Here is a 20,264-nt window from a genome sequence, read left to right as displayed (position 1 = left end):
TTTAAATATGCACATTTACTTGAACATTATACTAATTTTGCTACGTGACTTCAAATATGTTGGACTTGTTTTTTGTTTTAATTAAGTATCGCATCAGTCTGCAAGCACTCTCTTCTCCCTGATTTTTCTTAGCCGACAATTCTGACATATCACTGGCTTACATCTTAGAAACACACAAATCACGTTTTTTGAATGGATCTATCAATTTTATTAAAAAGAGCCTGTTTTTTTTAATAACAATCACAAAAATTTATTTAATAACAATAACAATAACAATAACAATAACAATTTAAAAAAATATATAATATCATAACAATCACACACACACAAAAAATATTTTTAGTATTTATTTAATAAATAAAACAATTCTAAAACATCACAGACTTGTTTGTTAAACACGTCTAATTTATTCAAATAAACTTATAAATCATCTAAACAATTTAGAGGCTAACAGCTTTATTTGAAGGAGGAGGGGACAGAAGTTACACTTAATACAAGGATAAACTAATTTTTAATACTGAGAAGTTACACTTAATACAAGAATAAACTAATTTTTAATACTGGGAAGACAACGATTAACCGAGTAGAAGCCTCCATCCACAACAAGGTTGTGTCCACTTATATAAACTGATTCATCAGAAGCAAGAAACAAAGCAGCTTCTGCAATATGTTTGGACTTCAAAGTGATTCCATGTAAATTGGCATTAATATGGCCAATAGCTTCAACTTCACTTGCATCCATGTTAAATGCTTCACAGGTAAGAGGCGTGGCAACTGCATATGGCGAGATACAATTCACTCTAATCCCATAAGCTCCCAGCTCACTGCAGGCTGAACGAACAAAGCCAAGAAGACCATGTTTTGATGCAGTGTAATCATGACCCGCACATCCTCCGAAAGAACCAGCAACACTAGCTGTACATATTATAGATCCGCGTATTTTTCTAGCCACCATGACACGCGATACATGCTTTATACATGCTGCTGCGCCAAGAACATTCACGGCCATGGTATTGTCAAATTCATTCAGATCAAAGTTAAGAATGGTAGATAAAGGCCCTGAGATGCCAGCATTACTGAACAAGATTTCCACGCTGCCATATTTTTTCAACGTGAAAGTTACTGTTTCTTCAACTTGTTTTTCATCTCTCACGTCGCAGGGGTGGTAACTCACTTTGTCTGAGCCAATTGATGTTGCGAACTGGTGACCCATTTCGTCTTTGATGTCTGCTATGACTACGAATGCCCCGTTTTCCACGAATATTCTCACTGCTTCTGCTCCTATTCCGCCGGCTCCACCGGTCACAATAGCCACCTTACCTTGCAACCTACAAAACATAACATACCAAACAATAGAATGCAAGAGTAATAATTTTTTATAAAAATAATAAGTATTTATACCAGTGAAGATATATAAAAAATTATCATTTCTGTATAATTAAAATTAATTTTAAGCAATTATGTTAATTAGCATGTTTGTATTCGTGTTCAAAAGCACATATATATATATAACTTGCATGTTAAGTGTATTTACAGTGTTTTTATCGTGTTTCCAAGCACAGGCTAGCTAGTTTGATACTTGGAATGGAAATACTGGGTGGACAGAAATATAGAGAGGGTGAGGAACATGGAAGCCATACCTTTGTTTGGACATTGATGATAATATGGCTCCTTCTTTGCTTGATGTGAAAATGAAAATTTTGCTCTGCTTGGATATGCAGTTTATCAGTGTAGAATTTCCCTAATCTTATAAGATAGGAGATGAAGGGCAAAAGTCTAAGATTGAGAACCACGTGTTTCCCGTGTTATCGAGGTGTGCTAATATCATGAGATAAATATGGGAAAGAAAAAGAAAGAAGGTACATGCATGTGGGTACGTGTATATATATTTTTTAGCTTTATATGTGTGTTATATTGATAGAAAATAAATAATATAAAAAATAAAAGTAAGGGATGTAATCTTTTAATAAATATAAATTTTATTATTTAATTTTATGCCTTTTTTTTATTTTGATGAAGACAATAAAATCTTATTTTAAATACATGAGAATACAATAACCTCAAGAACCCGATACAATAAATTTATATTCTTTTCTTCTGTTTTTCTTGGCACTGCGCTTTTGTTTTGGGTCCCTATCATAGGGCTTCACTTATTTATGGGAATCAATACAAAGCCCAAGAAGCAAGACACTATATTATTATTTGGGAGTTTGTAAATACTCTCTTTGATCAAAATGAATAAATTAATAAATAATATTTATTTCTGGGTTGGTTAAGAATCACGTGGAGGGGGGTGGTTGAAAATGATAAGAGGAGAGAATATAATTTTTAAATTCATAAAATAATATAATATTCATGATAATAAATAAATAAATATGTTTATTTTTATATTTTTTATTTTATATTTTTTAAAATTATAATATATATTTTATATTGAGATAAACTTGCAATTGACCAATCTATGAAGACAGACCAGACCAGACCAATATAAGGATATGAACAGGCCCAACAAGAAAAGAAAAAAAGAGAAAGAAATGGCATGAAATAAAAGCAAACTCTGATGGATGAAAATATTGATAAATAGAGAGAGCAAAGGAGTAAAATGAAATGTGCTTACCTCGCCAACTCTTGGCAATACCAATGAGTAATTAAATAATTGGTTTTGTCCCCTGAGTATGATAAGGCAGGAAACATGGCATCTTCCTAACTACAACTTTTGTTCAGAAACAATTATTAAACCAAACTACATTCATTTAAGTATGATGACTGCTAACTGACTACAACATAATTTGACATCCACCGAATCTAAATTATTTCCATCTGAGCTGAAACAGCCAAGTTGTGGACTCATTGAATCAATGAATGAATGACAAAGAAACAAAGAGAAAACAAAAACTTGATTAATAAACAACTTGGAGGCTTCAGCAATGATTAGTATTCATGGTAAAAGGCTTGCAGGTGAGGGACAGTCCTGGGACAACTTCAGCTGTGCTGCTGCACTTGAAATCCAGGTTAAGGCAATGCAGCTGGGTCAAACCGCAAGCACCTTTTTTTATGTTGAAATATATTGTTATTCTTTAGAGTTAATTTTTTTTATAAATTAGTTGTTATATATATATTTTAAAATTTTCCTAATTCTATACAAATATTTTATTATTTTTAATATCAACTATTATAATAAGTTATTAGATTCTTTTTATTTTTTTTTTGTTAAAAAATTTTATGTGATTTGTCAAAGTACTTGTTAATTTTAATTGTTAGAGCTTATAAATATGATATTAGATAATTGAACGCTTAAATAAGGTTCTTACCACTTAAAAACTTGTAATTTTTTTTTTCGTGTAAGTTTCTCAAAAATTATCATTTTTTCACATAATCTATCTAATGGTAAATTTTTTTTTAATATCTACTAATCTAACATTCAACTTAACTTATATAATATAATATAAAGTTTATTCAGATGATGATGTGTCATTTAACTTTTTTATATACTTTTAAATTTTTATTTTGGAAGTCTTATTTTTATAAACTAAAAATTCATTGAAAATATAAAAGGTGTGATGTCATCGATGACACATCTTATTTATGATATATCTTTGTCAAATTATACAAACCAACTTGAATGTTATGTAAATAAATAACAAAATAAGTTATCAATTATTAATAAAATGGAAAGATAGAATGAAAAATAATTTTTGAGAGATGAGGTTGAAAAATTAAAAAAGAGAAACCAAATAAACAAATAAAAATTTGAAAAAATAAATACCTTATTTAAGTCAAATAATTTCATATTATGCGATCAATAAATAAAAATCAAACAAATAAATTTAAAAATTAATAAAATCAAATATTTTTTATATAAAATAATTTTGTTATTTTTTCAATTAAGGTATAAGAGTTTGAGTTAAAAAGAATTTAAAGATACGAAAAAGGTCAACTGTCATGTATTTTTTTAAAAGAGTGTTGTTGGAAAAGGAGAAAAATAATTAAATATTTTGAAAGCTTGATAATTTCTAGATCTTAAGGTTAAAATTTAGTCTATTTACCTAGTTTGATTTTTTTTTAGATTTGACTTTATTTTTAAAAAAGTTTAACTTGATTCTCAAACTTATATAAATTTTATTTTATAATAAATATTTTAAATAAGTAAAAATTGTAGCCTTAATTGAGTCGGTGAATACTAAGCCTTTATTGAACTTAAATTTTTAAATAAAATAAATGTAATTTTAAAACGTTATAATACTTGTATGATTTTATATTATTTATTTTTATTTAAATAAGTTGATTTATTAAGTTTAAATTTTAAAATAGCCTATAGCTTAATGTTTTGTAACTAAATAAACTTTTTAAATTTTAAATAAGTGCTTGAATATTGTAATTGGCTTGAAAACATTATAAGAAAAAAACAAAGAAAAAATATTTTTCACCTTTAAATTTATTAATTTTAAATACTCAAATTTTAACATGCTAGTAGTATAACAGTTTTGTTAATTTGAAAAATCAACAAATAGAAGTTTTGATAAAGACTGCTATAAAAATATATTAATTACATGAAATATCACATTTCATATTAATTTTATTACTTTTATTTTTTTCAATCATTGTCCGACAATGATCAACAAAATCATTGTGATTCATATGATTACGAAATAATAATTTTATTCATACATTTTTTTTATATTTCAGTTTTTTCTTATCATGTGACATTATTTGCCATATCCCCCCTATTATCCCTCTCTTTTTTAGCATAGTATTCATAATAATTATTTTTAAAAAATAAAGCATACTAAAAAAACAATTTATAGCATAAGGAATAATTAATAATAATATTTAGTTATAATAACTATATTTAAAAAATACACTACTAATATTTCTCTTAAAAAATAATATTTAAACAACTATCTCATATTCAAACTATTTTTGCAACATAACTACAAGGTCAAATAGTTGTATACAAGTTGATACATGCAGTAAATGAAAATTAAAGCAACGAATAAATTGAATTTTTTATTGTCTATTTAAATATAATATTTAATATTATTAATATATTAAATCATATGAATTACAATAAAAATATTATATATATTATAAACTTTAAATACATATTAGAATATATTAAAAAAAAAAGGTAAGAAGGATGCGTTATTGGGTATGAACGGGAGTTACGAGAATATGGGTAAAATATAAAAATAAAAGATATAAATGTGATTTGAGAGAGTAAAGAATGGGGAGGTGAGTAGAAAAGGGGTTGAACGGTCAAAAAAGAAAGATAAGAAGAGAGAGCGGTTGAAGAAAGAAAGACATACATAGGTGTTTGTGTTGACTGTCATCGCTCACCACATCACACACCAAACAAAGCATTTTCAATTATTTCCATTTGTCCCCATTCTATTCCTTTGTCTCTTCTTTCCCATTCCGAATCCGAGGGATATCACTTCCACCTCCTGGATCCAATCCCCCCCTTTTCTTCACTTCATCGGTTTGTTTCTTTTCCCTCTTTTTCCCACTTCTCTTTCCTTTTATCACCTCTTCATTGCATAACAATTTCCCTCTAACTCCTCTAAAAATTATACCCATTTGTTTTCTCCCTCTGATTAACTGCTATTCTGCTTTGGTGCTAGTTGGGTTGAAGCAAAGGTTTCATTTTTAGTATTATTTTGTTGTTTAAATTCATAATGGGTTCTCAGATTTCATAAATGAAGAAACCCTTCACTCTCGATCAGTTTTTCTCTTACTGGGGTTTTGCTTGAGTTGCTGACTATTGATGTGAGTTTTGACCCTCGTTTGCAGGCTTAAGGTTTCGAAGTTGGTGTTGGTTGTTACCTTTTTGAAGTTCTGTATGATCTGCAAAAGGAATAAATAGGAAAACCTTGATCTCCCTTTTTTCTGAGTTGATGGCATCAGCGGGAGTAGCACCTTCTTCTGGAATGACAGATATGAATGCAAGTTCGGTTGGTGCTGAGAGGTTGCCCGATGAGATGAATGACATGAAAATCAGGGATGACAAGGTGAAGATTAGCTTTTTACTTTACCTTCCTGTGTAAGCATTTTTTTAAACAAGCACGTGGTGGAATGTGCAGTCTATTTATGTCAAAATTTACTGAACAAAATGCAGGAAATGGAAGCCACTGTGGTAGATGGAAATGGGACTGAAACGGGACATATAATTGTCACTACCATTGGTGGTAAACATGGCCAGCCCAAGCAGGTTTGTGTTTCATTTCTTATTCCTAATAACTGGACAGCTATATAGTCTTTTGAAATTATGTGATTGGTTGCTTTCTCGGTTTTAGACCATAAGCTACATGGCGGAGCGTGTTGTTGGACATGGCTCTTTTGGTGTAGTTTTCCAGGTTAATGCTTTGTATACTCCTTTCTTGCCATCTTTGAATTGAATAGCTTGAAGGTTTGCTGTATACTCATGTTCATTTGTTGTTCTGCTATTATTGTGCAGGCAAAGTGCTTGGAGACTGGCGAAACTGTGGCTATAAAGAAGGTTCTTCAAGACAAGAGGTACAAGAATAGGGAGCTGCAAACCATGCGCCTTCTGGATCACCCTAATGTTGTATCTTTGAAGCATTGTTTCTTTTCCACAACCGAAAAAGATGAGCTCTATCTGAACTTGGTACTTGAGTATGTTCCTGAGACGGTCAACCGAGTGATCAGACACTACAACAAAATGAATCAAAGAATGCCATTGATATATGTGAAACTTTATTCTTATCAGGTACATTTCTGTATGCTATATCAAAAAATTATTCATCTTTTTTTTTTCTTGTAAGCTTTAACTAGATGTTGTGAAAGCTGATGTATGTATCAATTTGTTGTTCTCATAATCCTTTCTTTTTCTTAATTTATAGATTTGCAGAGCACTTGCTTATATTCACAACAGTATTGGAGTATGTCACAGAGATATAAAACCTCAAAATTTACTGGTATATTCTCACAGAAACTCGTTTATTTTATTTCTTATTGCTATTTTGAATTCGACTTGAATGTGAATATAATATTCAGAGTATTGAATCTGTATTTTGAACATTTATGAATGTGCAAAATCTGCAGAAAATTTCTTGAATGAATATTTTGAGTTTGAGCGTTTAAAATTTCAAATTGATGCATGTGTCCACTGAAATCTGTGAGGCAGTTATAGTTTTTGCTATCATTTATAAGATGAACTTAACTATTTTTATGCAATGGAGATTGACTCATTTTTGCTTGTCTCTTTTGCATGTTGTCTTGTAACAGGTCAATCCTCACACACACCAGTTGAAGATATGTGACTTTGGAAGTGCTAAAGTCTTGGTTTGTTTATTCTTAACCCACAATCTATGTTTTGTATTTTCAATGGCTATCTTATGCTTTTTTTTTTTTGGGGACGAAATCCTGTCCTGCATATATCTTACAGGTAAAAGGAGAACCAAATATATCTTACATCTGTTCTAGGTACTACAGAGCTCCTGAACTTATATTTGGTGCAACTGAGTACACCACAGCCATTGACATTTGGTCAGGTGGCTGTGTACTTGGCGAACTATTGCTTGGCCAGGTATCTAGCTTCTTCAAGGATGTCTGATATATTTACAATTCATATATGTGTAGTAACTAATGATGAATTTCTGTTGCTGTCAGCCTCTCTTTCCTGGTGAGAGTGGAGTAGACCAGCTCGTGGAAATTATTAAGGTAAGATATGTTTTAAAGAATGCTAGTTTAAACTCTAAAAGTACAGGCATTCTGATAATTGCCTTCCTCTGTCTCCGCATGATGGCCCTTTGTACAATCACCCAGTGTGTGTGTGGTGATTATGTTTTCTATGAAACTAGATTGGATATATTAATTTTAAAGCGGACCTTGTTTCATCTTTCTGTTTTGTTTAGTGTTATTTTATATTTCATTTCCTCTGAAGATTCTTGGGTTTAACTGCAGGTTTTAGGATCCCCAACAAGGGAAGAAATAAAGTGTATGAATCCTAATTACACAGAGTTTAAATTTCCTCAAATCAAAGCCCATCCATGGCATAAGGTATTGTGATATTCTTTGACTGTTTCCTTACACAGACTTGTGGTGGTGTTGATCCATATCTGATTCTGAATCATCAGATCTTTCACAAGCGAATGCCACCTGAAGCTGTGGATCTTGTTTCAAGACTACTACAGTACTCTCCAAATCTTCGATGTTCAGCTGTGAGTATATATGATTTCGTAAGATGTGGAAGCTTTTAAGACAGTTGTCTTCATTCAGCCTTAAACTCGTCTTATGTGCATGATCATTATGTGGCTGCATTTATATTTTTCCAGAATGCATGTAGTTTCTTTTTTCAATATATTATATTCGAATTAATAGTTTCCATGGCATAGCTTTAGAACAGAACGCCATGTATATGTGACTAATGTCAATGTAGTTGGCCTAATCCTTCTTTTTTGTGACTGAACTTGTGAACATTATTTCTGTAATTACTTCCAATTGAATATTATTTTAAACTACATTGTTTCTGCATTGTGTAATGTAGTTGGAGGCTCTTGTTCATCCATTCTTTGATGAGCTGCGTGATCCAAATACCCGGTTGCCAAATGGGCGTTTCCTTCCTCCACTATTTAACTTCAAAGTCAACGGTAAAGAGATAATTTCCTGATAAATATTATGTTGTTATATCATTTGAAGTTCTCGGATAATGACGTGTTGCTGGAAATCTGATGCAGAGCTTAAGGGAGTACCTGCTGAGATGCTGGTGAAGCTTATTCCACCTCACGCAAGAAAGCAGTGTGCCTTGTTTGGGTCATAAAGAAGCTCATAAAGAAGCCTTATTTAGTTAATAGTACTTTCTGCCTGTAAAAGTGTATCTAGCCTGTTTCGGGTAGTTGATAGGTTATTTTCTTTCTGTTAATTTGTTCACCCTTCACCCCCCCCCCCCCTCCTCACTCCACCCACCTAAAGATCTCACCCACCTTCCAATTTATTAATCTTCTCAATGCCTGTAGAAATATGTTTGAGAAAAGCTTCATCTTGATTCCTTTGTAGCATGTGATGGGTTCATTCACCTTAAACGTGTAGCAGGTTGTATTAACTAGAATCATTATTTATTGAAGTGATATACTTGATCACTACCACACTGAACATGCGGGGATGCTTCCAAGCTTGATGATACCTTTCCTGTTACTATGGGAAATGTGGCTGTGTAGGACTTTGATTGCCTTTTAAGGAACTGTTACTCCCCTATTTCCATTCAAATGCTGTTACATAATATAAGTGGTTGATGGAAGGGGAAGATGTTAAACTAGACTGATTAGTACCTACTAGGAAGTGATTACTGCTACGAAATTGTTGCCAAACTTGCACGGCAATTGTATTGATTCGCTTCGAAGTGGTTGCAAGCATTCCATGCTACTTGACAATAAAGAATTATCTTGTTTCGGGCTTTATAGCGGTACCTTTGTAATCCAAAAGAAGTGCAGATGAAGTTTCACTCAGATCAGGATCTTGTGTTGTCTCCCAAGGATTTTGGAGATTAATTTCTTCTTAGTAGTCTTTTTAGGTTGTATCTTATATGCAAGCATCACAAAGTTCAAAGGCTTGTGGCATGATAATACTACTACTTGGTATTTTTTTTTAAATCTATTCTTTATATACATTTATTCTACATTTGTTTCTCCTCGGTTATACCTCTTATAAATTTATTTCTCACCTGTTTCTCAAAAAATTACTCTATATTGAACATTTTAACAGTGGAGCAATTAATGCTTGAGAGGAAAAATAAAAGGCTCCAGCTTCAACCAGAAATTAGTGGTGCCAAAAGAATTAGATACATTCACCCCCTCTTCCATCCTAAAAATATATTAGGACCAAACGATTTTAGAATCCTCTTCATTTAATACTAGAATCAATTTTATACACCTTAAAGCATGTTTTAATATAAATTTATAGTTGAGAATGATTTAGAAATATATCTTAAATATAATCAATGGATCGATTCTTTTTATAAAAATTTTAACTAAACGATCACTTAGCTGACTTGAGATATGCACGGATACTTGTGTAAGGAGGAAATGTGTGAAGGAAAAAAAATTGATAATGGTTTGAAAAAGATACGACGATTAATCTCAAATTCTCAATAACACATCTTTAAAATGTGTTTCATGCCCACGCATAAGACATAAAAAGGCTTTATGGGGGCTTTAAAAGTGACAATCCACAAAATCTCAAATTATGCACATCAATTCTAAGAACAATAAAATAATTTTAATAGCAATGTGCATTTTTCTTTTTCTATAATGAAAATGTATCCAACAAGGTTTCACATTAACGTGATGTATCGTGTATGTATTGTTTTCAATTATATTCGGATTAATAAATTCAGATTGGGGTAGCGTAGCACAACATAGCCACTTGACCATCAACTTTTCTCTTTCGGCTTTAAAGTTTAAAGTAAAAACTATCAAACAATTGGATTGGGTTTTAATCAGTAACTTTTTGCATGCTAAATGCAGTTTATGATTATTATTATAGGTCCTTTGGAATTTTGATACACCGAATGTGGAGAAAAAGAATGGCTCTTACAGCATCATTGCTGCTGAAATGAATTAAAAAAATAATATTGTTAATCTTAACTTTTAAGATTTAATTTAAATATTTAAAAGTAATAAATTTTAATAAAAATAAAATAATTAAATTTAAATATACTTTTAGTCCTCACATCTTAGTGAATTTTTAGTTTTAGTTTTTTCAAATAATTTTTTTATTTTAGTCCTCATTTTTTTATAAATTTATGTTTTTAGTTCCTAATGCTTACCTGATCCTTCCATTGAGATACTGACACTTGTTAATAATTTAAGCCAAATAATTATTATATTAGATATATAAAATAGTTTGTTAATAAACTTTGTAGTTGGTTAAACTCATTCTAACATTTTATTTATGGTAAGATATTTGAGGAGGCAGCTTACTGACAAAAATACGAAAGTGGCATCATTGGCTATGAGTAGCACAATGAATTGAGAAAGCACGACCAGAAATAGTGGCATATCATTTTTTGAGCAGCAAAAGAAAGCTATAGGCATTATACTCATATCGAGTGGAAGCAGTCAGAAACAAGAATTTTCAACTCAGACTGGATGGAGGGTTACAGATAAAAGATATATTGTATATTAACAACGCCAAATCAATATTTTAATTTAGGGAACTCTCTACTTTCAAGAACTGCATTCATATGTTTTTAACTCCATTAGTTAGCCCCTTCTTTCTTGGCTTCTTCATATATTTCACATTATAACAATGACAAGATTATAATTGGATCTGTATTAATAAGTGTGCGTTTGTTAAAATTAAAGTTTTAGCAAACGTAAACTTTTGCCAAACGTACAACCCTTTGTGAATCTATCATTTTTCTCAGCTACCCATAAACATAATTTTGTGGCCATCATCGTGTGACGCCAGATATAAATGATTTATACAATATATGCACATGAACATATATATATATAGCTCCCTTTTGACTGTAATTGATCTTTGTGTTATGTATTGAGCTTGTACTCGGAGTTCTCTGCAAAACCTCCCTCTTCAGGGATGAAGACAACGTTGATCTTCTAAATCAGTTTGAAAATCTTCATTAGAAATATACTATTTTCGTTGTCCATTTTTCACACACGTATATATTATTTGAATAAAATAAGCAGGGTCTTAAACTTGTTGATCTAACTTTAATATACGTATATATGAGCTTTGTGGCTAATAGAAATCCAATTCGACTTAAACAAGATTGTTTACTTTGATTTAGACAAAAATAAAAATGACAAAATCTAGACCAAAAGAAAATAGTAGTTGTGGGAAGAACATGGGAGGCTTATCGACTACCCACTAATATGATTTTTAGTTATTCCGTTTGGGCTTTTTTCAGAACAGTCATATGCAGACTCCACATTCTCTAAAGGAAGGGTAACGCTTAGGAGGTATTTGTCGTTTCCCACTTCGAAAGCCATTAATAAATTGGTAACGTGAAGATGAAACTTTAACAGACCTTCCACTATGATTTGTTATTATATATAGTAACTTAAGCTTTTTGATTCTGCATGCACTCCAAGGGCCAAACTCAGTTATACTTGTTGCAACTTGTGTTCTAGTGCTCATAGTGGTCTCACTTACACTACAAAACTAGAGACACTGGTTTCTTTCTAGTTCCCAAAACTCAGGGTCTAATTAGTCAATGATTAGAAATTACTTATTTCATTATTCTAGTTGTTGGTAATGACTAAGCCAATTGGTCTCAGGTTTTCTAAGTTTTAGAGACATAAATTTCTTCTCTTTTTTTAGCTTCAACTAGTTATTCTCTGTCAATCCATGCTAGAAAATTTGAGAATGAAACATTCTCATATTTTACCACTAGTATTCTGTATATTTTTCCTTACTTTAATTATTGTCCAAGCTAGGCATCATTCCCATGCAAAACACAAGCATTCACATTCTCATAAATCATCTGAAATTCCACAACCTCCTGCTCCACAGCCTGCACCTCCTCATAACAAGAACTATTACAATGCCTCTGGTATTTTTGATGTACGAAAGTTTGGAGCAATAGGAGATGGAATAACAGATGATACAGAGCCATTCAAGATGGCATGGGACACTGCATGCCAAAGTGAATCAGCAGTTAATGTTATCCTTGTTCCTCAAGGTTTCTCCTTTATTATTCAATCTACCATCTTCACAGGTCCTTGTCAAGGAGGCTTAGTATTGAAGGTATGCATACTTATTGTGCACCTTTTGGTCCTTAACTTCTTACATGTTTTAAGGGTGAATAATCTGACTATTCACTTTGCTGGCTCAAATATATGGAAGGTAGATGGCACTCTTATGCCACCTGATGGACCTGAATCTTGGCCAAAGAACAATAGTAGGCACCAATGGTTGGTTTTTTATAGAATTAATGGAATGTCACTGGAAGGTGGTGGGTTAATAGATGGGAGAGGAGAAAAATGGTGGGACCTTCCCTGTAAGCCTCACCGGGTACTAATAATTTAGAATAACAAGGAGCTGTTTGGTTTAAGAAATTTTTTTCTATTTTTATTTTTTGATTTTAGTTTTAATTACAAAATTTTCACTTTGTTTTCATTCTGTTTATTATTTTCAAAGCTTTGTACAGGAAATACTGGAAACAACTTTTTTCTTTTTAATGTTTTCTGTACAAATATTTAAAAACAGGAAATAAAGTGAACAATTTTTTTAATTAAAGCTCAAAACTGAAAATGATTTCTAAATTAAATGGCTCCTAAGATCTTTTTGTTTTCTTTTGCAATATGCTTCAATCAGCTGCTGACTCCAAGTTCCCTACTATAATTGCCTCAGGGATCTGGTGGGACAACATACCCAGGACTTTGTGATAGCCCAATTGTGAGTCTTCAAAGCCTTTCTTCTTCTATTTGTATAAATCCATTGTGATATGACCATAATTATTCATGCAAAATTATTAATGATGCAGGCCATAAGGTTTTTTATGAGTTCCAACTTGACTGTGCAAGGACTTAGGATAAAGAACAGCCCTCAATTCCATTTCAGATTTGATGGCTGCAGAAACGTCCACGTAGAATCAATCTACATAACAGCTCCAAAACTAAGCCCCAATACTGATGGAATTCACATAGAAAATACCAATGACGTGAAAATATATAATTCTGTGATTTCTAATGGTTAGGCACGAGAAATTCTTGGAATTCTCCCCATCTGTTGCATCAAAAGGCATTATTAATGTTTGTTAATTTGCTGAATTATCTTTTATAGGTGATGACTGTGTATCCATTGGTTCCGGATGCTATGATGTCGATATAAAGAACATTACCTGTGGACCTGGTCATGGAATTAGGTAATTATTTGCTTTCTAGAGATGTTTTAATCTCCTCATCTATTGCATTAGAAGGGATTGATAAAGGATATTTGATGACTGGAAAACTAAGTTTCCTTTTTGCATTTATTTGTTATAAAAACGCATGAAATGAAAATAAATACATATGAACTAAAAGAATTGCTTATTACACGTTCTTTTGAATACAGTCTTCAACACACTTTTTTTTATTGGTTACTTTTTTTAAAAATCAAAACAGTTACCTGGTAAATTTATTATTATTTTAAATTTTTTTTAACTTTTTAAAAACCTGATTAATAACATGAAATGATGTGTTAAAAAGTACGTAAGCTTAAAAAAGTATGTTACTAGTATTTCTCGATAAATCAAATACTCCCTTCACTTTTTTACTTTTTTTTTTGCTTCAGTCTACTATTTGAATATTTTTATTTAGAAGAGTGGTAGGGAAAGACTCTAATACTATGTCTTGAACTACCTAATCCCAAAAGCTCAAGCTATTAAATGAAACCACAAAAATGGTTTTATTACATCTCTAACAGTGATCTTGTTAACTAATTCAGTATTGGTAGTCTGGGAAATCACAACTCTAGAGCCTGTGTTTCAAACATTACGGTGAGAGACTCGTTGATAAAAGTGTCAGATAATGGAGTTAGGATCAAGACTTGGCAAGGTGGATCAGGATCTGTATCTGGAGTGACATTCAGTAACATTCACATGAGCAGTGTAAGAAATCCCATCATAATTGACCAGTTCTACTGCCTCACTAAGGATTGCACCAACAAGACCTCTGCAGTATTTGTATCAAATATTCTCTACAAAAACATCAAGGGAACCTATGATATAAGGAGCCCTCCTATGCGTTTTGCCTGCAGTGACTCCGTTCCATGCACCAACTTAACACTCTCAGATATTGAGCTCCTTCCAGCACAAGGTTATCTAGTGCATGATCCTTTCTGTTGGAATGCTTATGGAGATTTGCTCACACTAACCATTCCACCAGTCTCTTGCTTGTTGGAGGGCACTCCTCAGTCCGTGTTAGACTATGACATAACTCTTTGCTGATCCACTAGATTATTTAAAGAGCCAAATGTAATTATTAGAGAAACTGAATATTATTATTGCTGAGGAGTAAAGTTTTTTATGCTCCTCTCCAATTGTAAACTATGTGGCGTTATTATTCAGGATTGAAATTAACGTTTGAACTTGCTTCATTGCTTGTATTTTAACAGTTAATTAAGAGCTCGGATTTGCTTCCCGAACTAATCCTCCATAAGTGTCATGGCTATACTATTTGAAACACTTGTGTTTTCCATCTATCGCATGGACTTTCGATTGCCTACTCATTGACATAGTCATTCTCGGATCACACGACCAAGAAAGAAAAAAATTAACAGTTGGGTGTTATATCAGACATTCATAATCCAATACGTCATACTAATAGACTGTTCTATTAATATGAAAACAAATATACACATAGGTATTTCCCTCTATCATATTATTAGTGTAATTTATCATACTGTCAGTGTAAATTGTAAATTCTGTTGAACAAAGTTTGTATTAAGAGAGACAATGATTAGATAACGAAGTCCTACGTTAATGGATTAATAAGTTAAAAGGTATATAAGTAAGATGGTTATGACTCTCAATTACTCAAGCTTCTGCTTACTCTCTCACACACTTTGATCGGACCCGCACTCAAAATTCTGATAACAATCTTGATGCCAAACATCTTAATTTTCTTGTTAATATATTTAACTATTTTTGTAGTCAGATGTAGCAGAACAAGTCATAAATAATTTCTTACCTTTCCCGATCGAAATTCATCCCAGGCAAGTGGTCATAAATAATTTCCCAGACGTTCCTAGCTCCCACATGATCCACCATATATTGTGTGAAAAGTTTTTGGTTATATAAGAAAGCATCAGATTTGGCCATAAAAATTGTGTTACTTTCATGACTAAACAGTTAAGTGGAGTGGTGAAGGGTATTGAATAGGTTTATACATCTGACAAATCCCTGTGTCCCCATTTTTTGTACCCTTCATGTCCATTTGACCTCCTAAGAAAAGACACTGAAGCTGAATTGTTTATGGATGATACCACACTCGCTAATTTAGCAAACCAAGTCAGAGACTTGATGAATTTACTGTTTCTTTTTAATAGAACTTTATGCTTCAACAGAAGCACTGAACTTTTGTCTCCCACGGAAAATAATATAATATGGCCCAGGATGAATCAGTTTACTATTTAAAATCAGAAACTTGAAGAGATTCCAATACTCCCTTGGCATTTGTGTCTTCATGGAGAAGACTGACTAGAATATAAACAAACAAAAAGAATGTACATAAATATAGAAGGAATCCGGAAATCAAAGCAAAAAGAGTATGATAATAACATAGTAGTTAGTGAGCGTGAGTGATTTCAAGAAGATTTGCATCCCATGACCCTCCCTTCTCAAAGTTGAATGTGCAAGTGGAGAAACAAACTTCCTTTTTAGTCATGCACACCCACTGGCCACTGTTGTCATGGGTCAGGGTTTTGATATATCAAGAGGGGAACTAGACATATATATGATCAACAAGAAAAAAGTCACCAAGCACCTGCTAAATCCAATTGCTTCCCACCAAACATACTTTTTTTCTTCTTCCAATCTCTTTGTATGTTACTGTTGTTACGAGGCAGAATTACAAAATGATATTTAATAAGATTTTGTGTGTGTTTGAAAACATGTTTAAAAATCTGTAAACTTGGATCCAATACAAAAGTTGTAATTAGTAGCGTTGAAGTAAAGGAAGATATATAACCATTATGCAAATCTAAGCATGCATCAAATATTATGTGCTTGGTAAAATAGTGATTTCTGTTTTAGGCACATTCTGCCTGCTTTTTTCTGCTCAACTTGTTCCTCTTCTAGTCCACTAATTATTTTGCAGCACAATGGCAGAACATTCTTCCAAAGTCTGTTCACTTCATGATTGATCATTCTGCACACGTTTTTAACTCCAAGCGTTCCAGAATCCATTTTCAATTTTCTTTTCAACTTTTGTTTCCTTGTTCGGTGTTAGAATTTCTCACTTTGGAGAAGAATACTAACAGACTATATTTTATAACATTTGGAAATTTCTCTTTTCTTAAACTACTAAATATAAATAAAATTCGGTTCATTTCTAATATGATATCAAAATCTATAACCTCATGCAATTTATTTAACCCTTCAGGACTAACTTTTTTTCAGTGGCTCGAGATAAGTGTGACATTGCTATTGAGTCTAAAGACTTGTGGTTAGATGATGCTATGTAGGTATAGCGCTTTTTTTGTTCTTTAATTTTTTTAATTATTGCAGTTTCATGGAAGGAGAAGGCCCAACAGCTCCTAAATGATTAATGCAAGGATGTCGCATGAATGTGGGTATGGAAAAATGTCCAAACTCTAAAGTTAAAAGAAAAAGGGAGAAAGAATCTAGGCCATTTAATGGCATCTCATGGTGCCCACTGTTAATTTATCAATATGATAGAATCATACTTTATTTCTTATATATAACATCTAAAGATAGGAAACAAATGCCACTTTCTTTATCCATTATGCTGTTTGAAGAGACTGTTAACAAGAGGAGAAAAAGCAATATATAAAAGAGGGAGAGTGCCAAAAAAAGCTAAACAGCTTTAGTGTAGTCTAAACATTGGCATTTTTTTATATGTTGGAAAGAACTATCATTCTGTTGCTTCTTATTGATTTCTTTTGTCCATGTCAAAAGATGAACGGATTCGGATCTCTTCATGTTTCGGTCCAGGTCATGTTAGTGTATTTTTATAATTTTATTTAAACAAAAGCAAAAAAATTTCACTTAAAAATGTAAAAATACACTAAAGGAGGGAATCTTTTTCAAGATAAACATAAAAGATAAAAGATACAAAATTCTAAAACAAAGCTATGATATTGAGAAACAATATTATCAAATTTATTATAACAATATAGATAATTAAGACAAAATAAAAACTTACGATGTTTATTTTAAAAAATAAAATATAAGATAATTACAATTTTTTTTCCTTTCAATAAACACAAACAAATTATCATACTTCAATATATCTGAGACGGGAGAACACGCAACGTTGTCAGCTGCACGTCAGCCACAGTGGAAATTCCTCTTAATTATAATTTTAATTAAGTTGTAGAGTGTAATGATGTGGGTCCACAGATTCTCTACTCACCCAACAACTCCACACCCAACAATCCCACACAGTAATCTCTCTCCAATCACACATTGAATATTTATTAGACATACACAAAAAATATTTACCACAAGTAAAAATACATTTACTTTATAAGTTTATATATGAGAATAGATAAATATTTATAAAGTTATATGTGTATAAAATACGAATATTATTTTTATACTTATTTATCTGTATTGAATAAACACGTCAATGTAGTAATCTAAAGTATAATTGAAGGGAAAAAATCCGAGAGAAAAAAAATAATATAGTACTCTTTCCTTGTTTAAATATTAAAATATATATTGGAAGAAAGTTTTTTTAGAGCATCTAAAATTCTCCATATTTTTAAACTCTCAAATATAATAATATTTTAAAACCTTACCCTTTTTAAAATTGAATTTCTAAATAAATATACGAAAAGGGTTATTTTTTAGTACTATTTATTAATTTTGCAAATTTTACAAAAACAAACTTATTTATGTTTATTAGACTTTTTATTATACTACTATGATCATGTGATTGTAATATGACTACTATTGTTGGTTATCATATTATTTTGAAGTTTAGCAAACTCTTTTATGATTTTAATGTATCTTTTGCCTTTGAAATTTTTTTCTCTCTCTCTTTTCCTTTTCTTTTCAATATATCATCCTTGTTTCAGTGGATAACACTTTTTGGAATGTTATATTATGATTTTTAGGGGAAAATATCTATTATTAAGTAGTATTTTTCAAGTTTTTTAAATGAATATTTAACGATAAAGTGATAAATAGTGAAAATTTTATGTTGTCCTAACAATGATTTTTCTCGTCCTGTTTCTTTTAGTTACCATACCCCTTTTAAGTCTTTTATAATTGAATTGCATAAAAAAATTTATTTCATAACAGATATATTGAATATATGAATTGTTTTGATTTCAACTTTATTTTATTTGCATATTTCTCTCAACAATTCTTACTTTATGTCATTCTTCTACTTGCCGGTTCAGTGTATAAGATTTAAATGTCATTATTATTTTATTTTTAAAATAAGGACCACGAACTTAACTTGCTAAGAAAATGTATGGAAGCAAATTCAATACTTCTTTCATCACTTATTATTATTTTTTATTGAAAATACTGAAATTATTACAACAGCTAGTTGATAAGAACTAATTTTAGAGTAAGAAATTATTATTTTTATCGTGAATTAATACAATTTTGTTTATAAATTATATAACTTTTATTTTACATTACTTGCAAATAATGTTTCGAAGTAAATATTTTGTTTATTTCAGTTTAAATATTATTTTGATATATATATATATATATAGAGAAAGATCTTTTTACACTGATGTAAGTCTAAAATTTTTTAAATTAAATCTAAACCTTTCATTTAATTTATATTTAATAGCTAGTAAAATAATAAATTATAACTTGTTAGATATAAATTAATTGAAAGGTTCAAATTAAGTGTAAAAGTTTTTAGATCTATACTAATATAAGAAGATCATACCCTAAACTTGGTATTAACATTTTTAAAAATATTTTCATGAAACCATATCTAAAATAGTCTATGCAAATTATAAAAATCATGTGCTCAACTAAAAATATATTATTTTTTTAAAATAAGAATTAAAAAATTATAATTTAATTACTGTATAAGAATTAAAATATATTTATTTATTTTATGGTAACTATCTTATTGTGATATATTTTTCCTCTTTCAAATCCTATTAAATTAGAAATAGGTGTTTCTTTGGGAGTTGTTAAAACGATATTTTCTTTAAAATGTCTAAAAACAATGATTAATTTTTAAGTAGCTTTCTATTTTCTAAATAATGTAGACAGCTTCCATAATTTACTCAACCCTCTCTGAACCACTAATTGATGACACCTTTGGCGGTGGGGCAAGAAGGATAATTATTTCCAGCATAGACTTATGTCCTTCATTTCTCTTTTTCCTTCCCTTCAAATTTAAGCCTCAAATCACCTCTCTGCCATATCTCTAAATTAAGAACTTTGAAAGAAACTAAATAAATAAAACCTTCTCGTTTGAGTATTTTAAAAATGTGATAAATAAAATGAAATATTATAACATGAAAATTTCAATTAAATTTTATTAGCTATTTTTCTGAAACATCTGATTTGACTATTAAATGTTATTATCTATAATTTAGATTAAAGCACAACACTTGTACGAGTCTTTTAAAAATTACATGTT

General features: G+C 30.8%; 3 protein-coding genes across 4 annotated transcripts; 2 read left to right on the top strand and 1 right to left on the bottom strand.

Annotated features, from left to right (window-relative positions):
• Positions 1–547: 547 nt before the first annotated feature.
• On the bottom strand, positions 548–1,673 carry LOC113861044 (short-chain dehydrogenase reductase 3b-like). The gene is made up of 2 exons (XM_027493645.1): positions 1,641–1,673; positions 548–1,328 (listed from the first exon to the last, which is right to left on the bottom strand). The coding sequence occupies exons 1-2, from the start codon at positions 1,652–1,654 to the stop codon at positions 548–550; spliced, it is 795 nt and encodes a 264-aa protein (XP_027349446.1). The 5' UTR covers positions 1,655–1,673.
• Positions 1,674–5,302: 3,629 nt separating this feature from the next.
• Positions 5,303–9,638, top strand: LOC113863675 (glycogen synthase kinase-3 homolog MsK-3). 2 transcript variants are annotated; one of them, XM_027497328.1, is made up of 13 exons: positions 5,303–5,479; positions 5,791–6,008; positions 6,116–6,208; positions 6,294–6,353; positions 6,455–6,727; positions 6,861–6,935; positions 7,246–7,302; positions 7,406–7,546; positions 7,630–7,680; positions 7,924–8,019; positions 8,097–8,180; positions 8,507–8,609; positions 8,697–9,638. In XM_027497328.1, exons 2-13 carry the CDS (start codon positions 5,895–5,897, stop codon positions 8,777–8,779), a joined length of 1,230 nt encoding a protein of 409 aa, XP_027353129.1. In that variant the 5' UTR covers positions 5,303–5,479; positions 5,791–5,894; the 3' UTR covers positions 8,780–9,638. The 2 variants fall into 2 exon arrangements, with proteins under 2 accessions (XP_027353129.1, XP_027353128.1); XM_027497327.1 differs by having other exon boundaries at positions 5,303–5,637.
• A 2,707-nt stretch (positions 9,639–12,345) lies between these two features.
• On the top strand, positions 12,346–14,908 carry LOC113863587 (polygalacturonase At1g48100-like). The gene is made up of 6 exons (XM_027497221.1): positions 12,346–12,726; positions 12,826–12,993; positions 13,333–13,377; positions 13,466–13,673; positions 13,765–13,846; positions 14,407–14,908. The coding sequence occupies exons 1-6, from the start codon at positions 12,346–12,348 to the stop codon at positions 14,906–14,908; spliced, it is 1,386 nt and encodes a 461-aa protein (XP_027353022.1).
• Positions 14,909–20,264: the final 5,356 nt, after the last annotated feature.

The sequence above is a fragment of the Abrus precatorius genome, unplaced genomic scaffold (genome assembly GCF_003935025.1).
Source record: "Abrus precatorius isolate BTA unplaced genomic scaffold, Abrus_2018 Scaffold3, whole genome shotgun sequence".
NCBI lineage: Eukaryota > Viridiplantae > Streptophyta > Magnoliopsida > Fabales > Fabaceae > Abrus > Abrus precatorius.
This window is presented reverse-complemented; position numbering and strand designations above follow the sequence as displayed.

What these genes read in the sequence shown, in the direction of transcription:
- LOC113863675 (XM_027497328.1), top strand. Translation starts at nt 5,895, where the DNA reads ATGGCATCAGCGGGAGTAGCACCTTCTTCTGGAATGACAGATATGAAT. An exon ending in TGAAAATCAGGGATGACAAG is followed by an intron (nt 6,009 to 6,115) that starts GTGAAGATTAGC and finishes AACAAAATGCAG; the next exon opens with GAAATGGAAGCCACTGTGGT. An exon ending in ATTTAACTTCAAAGTCAACG is followed by an intron (nt 8,610 to 8,696) that starts GTAAAGAGATAA and finishes AATCTGATGCAG; the next exon opens with AGCTTAAGGGAGTACCTGCT.
- LOC113863587 (XM_027497221.1), top strand. Translation starts at nt 12,346, where the DNA reads ATGAAACATTCTCATATTTTACCACTAGTATTCTGTATATTTTTCCTT. An exon ending in AAGGAGGCTTAGTATTGAAG is followed by an intron (nt 12,727 to 12,825) that starts GTATGCATACTT and finishes AATATATGGAAG; the next exon opens with GTAGATGGCACTCTTATGCC. An exon ending in TAATTCTGTGATTTCTAATG is followed by an intron (nt 13,674 to 13,764) that starts GTTAGGCACGAG and finishes TATCTTTTATAG; the next exon opens with GTGATGACTGTGTATCCATT.